This window comes from Camponotus vicinus, unplaced genomic scaffold (assembly GCF_025532165.1).
Source record: "Camponotus vicinus isolate PSW18456_S1 unplaced genomic scaffold, iyCamVici1.0 SCAF_12, whole genome shotgun sequence".
Lineage (NCBI taxonomy): Eukaryota > Metazoa > Arthropoda > Insecta > Hymenoptera > Formicidae > Camponotus > Camponotus vicinus.
In genome coordinates this window covers 12,281,087-12,293,853 of record NW_028141948.1, presented here as the reverse complement: position 1 = coordinate 12,293,853, position 12,767 = coordinate 12,281,087, and the positions used below count along the sequence as shown (strand labels likewise).

At 25.1% G+C, this 12,767-nt stretch overlaps 2 protein-coding genes across 2 annotated transcripts; both read left to right on the top strand.

Moving 5' to 3' along the window:
• Positions 1 to 3,150: 3,150 nt before the first annotated feature.
• On the top strand, positions 3,151 to 6,534 carry LOC145962467 (uncharacterized). The gene is made up of 6 exons (XM_083083523.1): positions 3,151 to 3,307; positions 5,455 to 5,500; positions 5,577 to 5,738; positions 5,812 to 6,061; positions 6,193 to 6,261; positions 6,406 to 6,534. The coding sequence occupies exons 1-6, from the start codon at positions 3,151 to 3,153 to the stop codon at positions 6,532 to 6,534; spliced, it is 813 nt and encodes a 270-aa protein (XP_082939649.1).
• Positions 6,535 to 9,700: 3,166 nt separating this feature from the next.
• Positions 9,701 to 10,505, top strand: LOC145962466 (uncharacterized). Its single transcript, XM_083083522.1, has 4 exons — positions 9,701 to 9,886; positions 10,024 to 10,092; positions 10,205 to 10,291; positions 10,379 to 10,505. Exons 1-4 carry the CDS (start codon positions 9,701 to 9,703, stop codon positions 10,436 to 10,438), a joined length of 402 nt encoding a protein of 133 aa, XP_082939648.1. The 3' UTR covers positions 10,439 to 10,505.
• The last annotated feature ends 2,262 nt before the right edge of the window (positions 10,506 to 12,767 follow it).

Below are 12,767 nucleotides of genomic sequence, written 5' to 3'. Positions count from 1 at the left end.
TTCTCACACTATGATAAAAAGTATTTTATATACATTTCCTATATTCATATTTTAATCCTATCATTAATTTTTCAATTAATATTATTTAAGATCATCCTTATGTCGCTATTTAATAATATTTTTAAGTATATGTAATGATAATATATAATGCAAATTCTCGTATTAAGAAATAAAAATGAGAAATGTCAGTACATAATCAGCATCATTAATATTTGTATCATAAATGTAGAAAAAGGTGACATATTTATTTATCATCATTTCTATTTCGATAAGTCACGGTAGAAACTAATAACAGCAGTATATTATAATAGTAGATATTTTAATATCTGCGAGTACCTCAATTGAAATTACAGAAATCCACTATCATTACTCATCAGTACGATGCAACTAGCACAAAAACACATCTGGTTGACAAAGGAAATGCAGTTCGTAACGGTGTGCACAATGATCAACAACATTCGGATTGCATTAACACCGCTTTTAATAATCTGTTTTATGTTTAAGAATTATCGAGTTTCCTACAAATCATTCAAAACCGTGGTTCAGTTTCATGTATATGCTGCTATTATGGTCGGTTTACTTTCTTCTCTTCAATTATATCATGATATCTTACATTATTTATGATATCATGTATTCTATTTGCTTTTATCTGAACTTTTTTATAATATTAGTGTCAATTGCTTTTGGGATATATCACGATAAGGTAAGAAAATCTTACAATAATACAAGCACTTAGTGATTTTGATTGTATTTAAAAATAGTATAGAATCGAAAATACTTTTTGGAGTTGTTAAAGGTTCGGGAACGCTCCTTGTAAAAGCGCCTTGTAATCCCTAAGGGGCAGCAATAAACTATACATACATAGAATCGAAAATAGTAATCATTTAAAATACTAATGATATTTTTAATAATTTTTAAATAATTTTTTAATCACTTTTTTAAAGATTTAAAAATTTTTTATAATTTCTTACATTATACGTCTCATGTATAAAAAGTTATCATAAGAGTATAAAATAAGCTGTACATTAATACGTTATAAATTATTAGGAAAATTTCTTTTCTCAACATATTTAAAAAAAGAGAATAATATTTATACTTTATTAAAATTCTCGGATAAGCTTTAATTATTTTTTCTTTCACTACGTATTGCTTCTTTTTACATCAGAAATTTAAAAATTGTCTGAACAAACTTACTATTGTGGACGATACACTGGAAAAACTCGGAACAACCAATTATCACAAACTGCGTATGAGGACAGTTTGGCTCGTTTTAGGATGGTTTGCGACAATCATATTACTAACTTTTCTAGAAACTATATGGTTGGAAAATGAATATAATTATAATAAATAATGAATAATGAATATAATTATAATAAAGCAAAAGCTATTTATATAAGTTTAATAATAAATTACTGCAACCATATTAACCTTATTAACAATCTAATTTTTATCATTATCCTTAGGTAGGTATATCTTTTTTCTTTTTATTTTACTAATATATTTAGAAGAAAATTAATCTATAGTAGATTCAAAACAACTTTTAAATTTTAATGGAAATATACTATGTATATAAGTACAGAGATATTTTTAAAACATCTTACTTTAATAATCTTTTAATCTTAATATAATATAATATGCATGATATAATAATGTGCATATATTTGCAAATAATAATTTAAATATCTAATATACAAACACATTAGTCTTTTCTATATTTAGATATGTAGGATTAAAGTTTGATCAAGTTAATCAATATCTTCTGGATTTGGCAATAGATAATGAACGCGGAATAAAACGAACTTTGGAAAATCATGTGTCGCTTTCACATAAACATAAATTTCTAAAGACTCGAAATAGCAAATGGATGATATGGATTATAATGTAAGAGAATATATGTAAATTCTATTAATATGTTGAAGTTTAGTTTTATTAATATTAAGATTTAATATTATGTTTAGGCAGATTCATTTAGAGTTACGTAAAATGTGTCATGAGATAGACTCGATATTCGGAATGATAATAACAATGTCCATGGGATGTTACTGTTGTTGGTTAGCGGAATGTCTTCGTGAAATTTTTTGCACGATACTCATCAATGATTATATGGACGACAGAATACAATATCTTATTTTAAATTTATCTTGGTTTTTCATTTTCTTCTTCAAACTTCTATTCATGAATTTCATATGCGAGAGCGTTAGTGCCAAGGTATTAAATTGTATTAATTACATGTGTGTTCGTATTTAAAATGTACTTGTTGAGAAATTTTATTTTAATACATATTTAAATGTTACATAATATTTTAAGTTTTACGCGATTAAAAAAATAAATTTTAATTTTACCTTTACATTAATTTTAGGCAAATGCAACGGGAGTTTTAATAAATGAAATTTCATATTCCACTTGTGACGTTCAAATCCGTGAAAATGTAATTTTAAAATATATATTTACTGAACATTTTATTCAAACAGATGTTAACTTAAATTAGAAGTAAAAACAAAAAAACCGAGAATGTATATATATATATATATATATATATATATATATATATATATATATTAAATAATTTAGTATATTAATATATATAGATTTCGCAGTTTTTATTGCAAATGGCTCAAGCACCAGTTAAATTCTACGGGATTGGACTTTTTCAATTTGGCTACAAATTCCTATACAAGGTAATAAAATCATATATAAATATTTATTATTTAAGCATTTATTTAAAATAAATGTATAAAATATAAAGACTGTTTTATTCTAGTTCTCCAAATATATTGCAACCGTTCTAATTATATTAGCACAAGATTATGCAAATAAGTAAGAGTTCTCAAAAAGTCATGCTTAATATAATGACTGAAAGTCCTTCAAATAAATATAGACAAATTTTTCAAATCGTAACATGATTTGTTTAATTCTATATTAATGCCGTAAATTAATATTTATCATTTTCACAGGAATTGTTTTAAATTAAAAAAAAATTAATTCTTGTACTCTCTACTCTTATGTTTCTATATTATTGTTACTCCTATATAACCTTCTGCTTTCCTCCGTAAAAATTAGTTTCTGCATGGCATAAATATAATTTTATATATTTATCACAGAAATTATCACGTCAAATCGCATAGGTGTTACAAAACTGTGTTTAAAAACATGAATGAATCAAATTATTCATTTGATGAACTGGCGGATATCCATCTGGTGTATGGCCATGCCGGTGGAAATGGACGGTTCGCCAGACAATGCGGCGACGTGCGCAGGCTTCCTTGGAATCTAACGGAGGCCATTTCGAGCATTTGCTATAGCAAATGTACTGTCCTGTTATGTCCGTGGCAAAACCGAGAAAATAAATAAACACAGTTTTGTAACACCTATGCGATTTGACGTGATAATTTCTCCAGCTATTGCAGGAAAACTTCGAACCGTCGTAACTCCAGAAGCAAGCGTTTCCGACCTTATGTTTATAGGACATTTTCTGCTTGTTTAGGTCCCTGGAACTTATTCACTAAGTTTGTACAAACCATTCAGGGACACCCTGTAGACATATATGCTTCGTGTCACTCGAAATAATTTAATTGGACTCTTTTCAATGACTCATGGTGTGTAAAATTTAATAAATCAATTATTTCATTACGCATAAGTGTTATAATTGAAATTACAATCATCCCTCACACTATTACGTTACAGCTTAAGAACAAATAAGAAAACATTTCAGCGCAGCGCTATAAGGAAGAGCATTCGGAAAATGTTATTGTCTTTGTTAATAATCAGTTATGTGTTTGATTGAAGATTATGGATTTCTATAAGTCATTTAAGACCTTGGTTCAGTATTTCGTATATATTGTTTTGTCGGTTAGTTTAGTTTCTTCTTAAAATTTACAACAATATTTTGTAGAACTAATATACTTTATTCTATCCAATATCTTATTTGTGTTTGGCTATATATTCCTATAATATTATTGTCAATGTGCTTGGAGTGTATGTAAACGTGTCATTAATATTGTTCATCCTATGTGTCTCCTTCTTTCTCTCTCTTCCATTCTCTTTCCTCTTGCAATCACATTTAATATTCAATCATATATATTCAATTATATTTATTATTCAATCAACATATAATATCAGAATTGATACTAATTAAAATTATAATAAAATATAATATCTCATTATTTCGTGTTCTTAATTGTGTAATAATATCAAGTAAAATCATATAAATAAAAATAAAATAATTAAAGTGTCCAAACAATATTTGCGTTCTAAATGTATGTATTTTACTTGAAAACATGTGATATATCCAACCGTTTCTCTTTCTATAAGCTTGCAGCATGTAAAATTCAGTACATCGATTGTTTCATTACGGAAAAATATAATGAAAGATCCGCTATCATTACGTTTCAGTGCAATTGTTGGCAAAGGAAGTACAATTCGAAGTCGCATGCTTACATTATGAGTATTCGAAAAATTTTATCACCATTGTTAATAATCAGTTATGTATGCGGTTCAAGACTGATAGAGTTTCCTATTTCGAGTGTCTCGAGACAATGGTTCAATCTTCTATACATGTTCCTATTGTGGTCCTTATATAATTGTGCATTTATATATATAGTAATACCTTTTACAATTCATCACTCCATCTTATATCATATTTGGCTTGGAACAAATATGTTTATAGCGTTTTTGTCAATTATCATCGGAATATATCATGACAAGGTAAGAAACTTAACAAAGAAAAATATTAATACAGCTTAAATATTCAAAATCATTGATTGTAAAATAAAATATAATTTATTCTCTTTTTGCTATAATATTTATGCCACAAAAAATTGGCAATATTATTTCACATAAATATAGAAGATTTAAAATATCATAAATTGATATATCATAAATGATTAAAAATCAAATTTTCATTTTTTACATGTATATGCAATAACACATGTTTGATACAATGTCAATTATATACATATCCTTCTCTATTACATGATATCTTCTATTATTGATACATATATATATATATATATATATATATATATATTTCTTGAAAGATAGGATACGAAATAAATAAATATAAGATGATGCAAAAATAATATATATTCATGTATTACATCATAATATACATTACATCTTTTATAAGATAAAATGACTAAATTGCTAGATATAAAAATTGTCAATATATTTCGATACAATTCGATATTACGAATATAAAGAACTAATTTACTACATATTATTTTCTTATGTACCAGGCATTTAGAAATTGTATAAAGAATCTCACCATTGTGGACGATACATTAGAAAAATTAGGAACAATAACAGATTACAACATGCATAAGAGAACAATAGGCTTTATTTTAGGATGGTTTATCATAGCTGTATTAATAATTTCTTTGGAAATTCCACATTTAAGAAGCACAAATGATAACATTACGCAAATTATATATGTTATTTTTATACGTATGTTTCTAGTTCATATTAACGTTATCAACGATTTAATCATAACGAGTATGCTTTGGTTAGTTTAGTTGTATAAATATAAAAGAATATTTGTTTATATCTATTAATTGTCTACTAATATTTTCAATTTTTAGGTACGTAGGAGTAAAATTTGATCAAATCAATAAATATCTCGAGAAATTAACAAATGTAAATAAATGCAGAAGAAAGCGAGCTTGGGAACATCCTGTATTACTTTTTCATCAATCTAGATGTGCAAAAGATCCAAAAAGCGCATGTATAATATGGATTCTAATGTAAGAAGATTAGTATCGATTTGATTAATTATACCTGTGCTTCGCACGACAAATTAATATTACGTTTGCATAGACATCTTCATTGGGAGTTACGTAAAATATCTCGGCAAATTGATTTAATATTTGGAACACAAATGACTATCGAAATGGGATGTTATTTCGCTTTGATAGCATGTGGCTTTCAAAATGTTTTTGATGTGATATTCATGGTCTACTCTAATAATAATAATATACACTATATCACTCTAATACTAGTATGGCTTTACTTACATATTTTCAGACTTTTTCTCATAAACTATGAATGTGAGAGAGTTAGCATCAAGGTATAAAGCTTAAAAAGCATTTATTTGAAATTTATTTTTAATAATTATTTCATTTATTAAATGATAATATATATAACGAATTTAATATTAAAAAAGTAACATTAATTTTATTTTATATATTCAAATTTTAGGCGAATGCAACAGGAAAGTTTATAAGTAATTTATCATATTCCAGTTTTGATATTGAAATTCGTGAAAATGTAAGTCTTAACATTTAATGTATTAATTTTTGTTATTGAAATATAAACTTTTATTAAACTTTTATTAAACTTTTATTAACTTTTATTAAAGTTTAAATTTATAGAAAGAATGTATACATTAAATGCTTCATTGTATTAATGCAGATTCTACAATTTTTACTTATGACTCATTCACCATTCAGATTCTGCGGACTCGGACTTTTCCAGTTTGGCTTCAAATTCCTTCAAAAAGTACTTTATAATGACATAATTATCCATTACAAAAATAACTAAATCTATGATGAATATAAAACAACTATTATTCTCTTCTTTTTTTATAGATTGCTATGTCTGTTGTCACCGTTTTAGTTATATTACTACAATCATACACAAATAAATAAATACATTTAGAAAATTATAACGGAGATAAGATGCAAAAACAATATGTTTAACTCTATCGGCACATAATATTCAACACGTGTAATGTGTAATAACTTACATAAGATATACTATTTATATTTCATATAATATTCTGTATGTGAAAACTTACATGATCATAATATGTTACGTAATCTGAATATATGTCTGACAATTATACAAGGCATAATTTTGCGTAAGAAATCATTTTCTTTCGGCTATTACGTTTTTCGATCATATTGTATATATGTGCTCTCTCTCTCTCTCTCTCTCTACGAAAAGTAATTTTCAACTATATTGTGTTTTTCGTTTCTATTCCATATATGTTCTACGAAAATTAATGTTATGTTGATTCACTATTATTACGTTTCAGCTTACTTTTCTGTAACTTTCTATTCTCCATCATAAAAAATTATTTATTGCATAAAAATACTTTTATGTATCAAATTTTATTGAAAATTACTATTTTGGTTATTGTGTTAAAAAAAAAAAAAAAAAAAATATATATATATATATATATATATATATATATATATACAGGGTGTCCTAGACCCGTACACCCCTTTTCTTTCAAAAACTAAGCATTTTAGAGAAAAACGTTTTCGATAAAAATTGTATGGTTTTGAGGGGAACATAAGATGGTGTCATTGGTTTGACCTTGGATGGCATCGTTAAGGTGAGGTCAAGGACATCTTTAATTTCTTAAATGGAACCACCTATTTTTTATTGCATATTCTCATAGCTTATGTCGAGAGCTTTCCAAAACAGTATAATAAAGTATTTTTTCATCAAGTACTTTTCGAGTTATAAGGCTCGAAATAATTTCTTAATTTTACATAAACCATAAAATATCTAGTAAAATATTCATTTTTCGATTATCTTACCTTAATACTTTTATATACAAAACAATGAGAGGAATCAATTGGTGTAAAGAAAAAACATAGTTGTTTTAAAAAAAAAATATGTAATTTGCAATTAACAATTACATATTTTTTCTATATAACAACATTAATTTTATAATAACATTAATTTTATTATTATATATTCTTATAATATTATTTTTAATTGTGTTTGGAGTGCAACGTGTATGTAAACGTGTTATTAATATCGTTCATCCTATGTCTCCTTCTTTCTCTCTTCTCCTCTCTCTTTCCCCTTGCAATTACATTTAATATTCAATTATATACATTCAATTACATTTATTATTCAATCATCATGCAATATCAAAATTGATACTGATTAAAATTATAATAAATTATATCTTATTATTTCGTCTCATGAGTTCTTAATTGTGTAATAATATCAAATAATCATATAAGTAAAAATAAAAAATTAAAATGCGCAAATAATAATGTTTGCGTCCTACATGTATGTATTTTGTTTGAAAACATGTGATATATCCAATCATTTCTCTTTCTATAGCTTGCAGCATGTAAAATTCAGTACATCGATTGTTTCATTATGGAAAAATATAATGAAAGATCCGCTATCATTACGTTTCAGTGCAATTGTTGGCAAAGGAAGTACAATTCGAAGTCGCATGGTTACATTATGAGTATTCGAAAAATTTTATCACCATTGTTAATAATCAGTTATGTATGTGGTTCAAGACTGATAGAGTTTCCTATTTCGAGTATCTCGAGACAATGGTTCAATCTTCTATACATGTTCCTATTGTGGTCTTTATATATTTATGCATTTATATATATAGTAATACCTTTTACAATTCATTATAACATCTTATATCATATTTGGTTTGGAACAAATATGTTTATAGCATTTTTGTCAATTATCATCGGAATATACCATGAGAAGGTAAGAAACTTAACATAGAAAAATATTAATAAAGCTTAAATATTCAAAATCATTGACTGTAAAATAAAATATAATTTATACTTTTTTTCTTTAATATTTATGCAACAAAAAATTGGCAATATTATTTCACATAAATATAGAAGATTTAGTATATCATAAATTGATATATCATAAATTTTCATTTTTTTTACATTATATCATACATGTATGTTTAATAACATACATACATGGATGATATAATGTCAATTATATATACTTACACACTCTTCTATAACATGATATCTTCTATTACTGACATATATATGTATATATATATATATATATATATATATATATATATATATATATATATCAATCATATACATATATTTCTTAAAAGATAGGACAGCAAAGAAAGAAATATAAAATGATGCAAAAATAATATATATATTCATTACATCATAATATATATTACATCTTTTATAAGATAAAATGATTAAATTGCTAGACATAAAAATTGTCGATATATTTCGATACAATTCGATATTACAAATATAAAGAACTAATTTATTACATATTATTTTCTTATGTACCAGGCATTTAGAAATTGTATAAAGAATCTCACCATTGTGGACGATACATTGGAAAAATTAGGAACAATGACAGATTACAACATGCATAAGAGAACAATAGGCTTTATTTTAGGATGGTTTATCATAGCTGTATTAATAATTTCTTTGGAAATTCCACATTTAAGAAGCACAAATGATAACATTACGCAAATTATATATTTTATTTTTATACGTATATTTCTAATTAATATTAACGTTATCAGCGATTTAACCATAACGAGTATGCTTTGGTTAGTTTAGTTGTATAAATATAGAAAAATATTTGTTTATATCTATTAATTGTCTACTAATATTTTCAATTTTTAGGTACGTAGGAGTAAAATTTGATCAAATCAATAAATATCTCGAGAAATTAACAAATATAAATAAATGTAGAATAAAGCCAGCTTGGAAACATCCCGTATTACTGTTCCATCAATTTAGATGTACAAAAGCTCCGGAAAGTGCATGTATAATATGGATTGTAATGTAAGAGAATTTGTATCAATTTAATTAATTATAGTAATTAATTATAGTGCTGTGCTTCGCACGACAAATTAATATTATGTTTACATAGCCATCTTTATGGAGAGTTACATAAAATATCTCGGAAAATTGATTTAATATTTGGAACACAAATGACTATCGAAATGGGATGTTATTTCGCTTTCATAGCATGTGGCTTTCAAAATGTTTTTGATGTGATATTCATGGTCCAATCTAATAATAATATATGCTATATCATTTTAATACTAGTATGGCTTTTCTTACATATTTTCAGACTTTTTCTCATAAATTATGAATGTGAGAGAGTTAGCATCAAGGTATGAAGCTTAAAAAAACATTTATTTGAAATTTATTTTGAATAATTATTTGATTTATTAAATGATAATATACAATATATAACGAATTTAATATTAAAAAAGTAACATTAATTTTATTTTATATATTCAAATTTTAGGCAAATGCAACAGGAAAGTTTATAAGTAATTTATCATATTCCAATTTTGATATTGAAATTCGTGAAAATGTAAGTTTTAACATTTAATGCATTAATTTTTGTTATTGATATGTAAACTCTTATTAAGGTTTAAATTTATAAAAAGAATATATACATTAAATGCTTCATTGTATTAATGTAGATTCTACAATTTTTACTTATGACTCAATCACCATTCAGATTCTGTGGGCTTGGGCTCTTCCAGTTTGGCTTCAAATTCCTTCAAAAAGTACGTTATAATGACAATTACCCATTACAAAAATAACTAAATCTATGATGAATATAAAACAACTATTGTTCTTTCCTCTTTTTATAGGTTACTATGTCTGTTGTCACCGTTTTAGTTATATTACTACAATCACACACAAATAAATAAATACATTTAGAAAATTATAACGAAGATAAGATGCAAAAACAATATGAAATTTTAAATCTTGACACATAAAAATAGGTACATAATATTCAAGACGCGTGTAATGTATAATATCTTACATAAAATATACTTTTTATATTTAATATAATATTCTGTGTGAAAACTTACATGATATATAAAACTTACATGATATATATCATAATATATTACGTAATCTGAATATATGTATTTCTGACAATTATACACACATAGTGTATAAAATTCAATAAATCAATTATTTCATTATGCATAAATGTTGTAATTGAAATTATAATGATGTATAATATTATGTTTCATTATTATGTTTCATTATCATTATTATGTTTCAGTCTAATAGCAAAGAAAACATTCAAGAAGTTTGGCGCTAAAAAACATTCAAGAAGTTTCATTTTATTGTTAATAATCAGTCATGATCTCTCTGATTGAAGTTTATTGAGTTTTCTATAAGTCATTTAAGACCGTAGTTCAGTATTTCGAATATACTATTTTGTTGGTCAATTTACTATTTCTTTTTAAATTTTTTAACAAAATCCTATAAAATTGATATACTATATTCTTCCGAATATTTTATTTGTTTTTGACTAGATATTCTTATAATATTATTGTCAATTGTGTTTATGTAAGTGGAGTGTAACATGTACGTAAACGTGTCATTAATCTTGTTCATCTTGTCTTTTTCTTTCTCCTTTCCTCTCTATCTTTTCTCTTACAATTACATATATTATTATATTATTAAAGAGTTGATAATAATTAAAATTAATAACAAATTACAATATCTCATTATTTTATGTTCTTAATCATGTAATAGTAATTATATAAGTAGAAAAATAAAAAATTAAAGTGTAAAGAAACAACAGCAATGTTTGCGCTCGAAACGTATGCACTTCGTTTAAAAATATGCGATATCTTCGATCATTTCTGTTTTTATAGTACACAGTATATGTAAAATTCAGTATATCGATTATTTCATTATGAATAAATATAATAAATGAAAATACAAAGATTATCATTATGTTTCAACCATAGACATATTAGCAGACACACAAGCAAATGCTATCCTTTTTCTCAGAAGGACACTCCAACTTCGGGCTTCACTGTCTCATAAGCAGTCTGTGTTAATATGTCTATGGTTTCAACGCAATTGTGTTGACAAAACAAGTGCAGTTCGAAACATACCAACATTATGAGCATTCGCAAACTTTTATCACCATTGTTAATAATCAGTTATGTATGTGGTTTAAAAGTAGTCGAGTTTCCCGCAGGTATCCTGAGACAATGATCTCTTCTGTACATGTTGTTATTGTGGTCCTTATATAATTTAATCTTTATATATGTAGTAATACCGTCTACAATTCATTATTCCATTCTATATTATATTTGGATTGGAATAAACATGTTCATAGCGTTTATGTCAATTATTATTGGGATGTACCATGACAAGGTAGGAACTTAACATATAAAATATTGGTATAAAATGAGTATAACGTATAACAATATTAGTGTAGCATACACATTGTCAAAATCATCGATTACAAAATTGAATATAATTTAATTTTTTCTATAATATTTATGTAACAAAAAACGCTATCATATAAATATAAAAAAGGTTTAGTATGTTCATGTATCAATTATAACAATTATAACAATTAAAAATTGATATATAAAATATTAACATATTAATATTCCTATATATCTGATATGAACGCCAATTATTATTGAAAGATGATAAATGAAAAAAATAAACGTAACATGATAAAAAATATGTGATATAAAAAATAATATGTGTTTACATGTTATATTACATGTTTTATAAGATAAAAGGATCAGCTAAACATCAAAATTATATTTTGATTCAATACGTTATTACAAATACAAATTATTAATTTACTGCATTCTTCTTAAATCAGGCATTTAAAAATTGCATAAGGAGCCTTACTGCTGTGGACGACACATTGGAAAAATTAGGAAAAACAACAGATTACAAATTGCATATGAGAACAATATGGTTTATTTTAGGCTGATTTATATTAGCTACATTAATAATTTGTTTGGAAATTCAAGATTTAAGCAACGAAGATAACATTGCACTACTATTTGCACTTGTATTATGCACGTATATTGCATAAATATTAACATTATCAGTGATTTAACTATAACGAGTATGCTTTGGTTAGTTTAGTTTTATAAATATACAAGAATATTTGTTTATATCTGTTAATTAGATAATTGTCTACTAATATTTTCAATTTTTAGGTATGTAGGAGTGAAATTTGATCAAATCAATGAACATCTT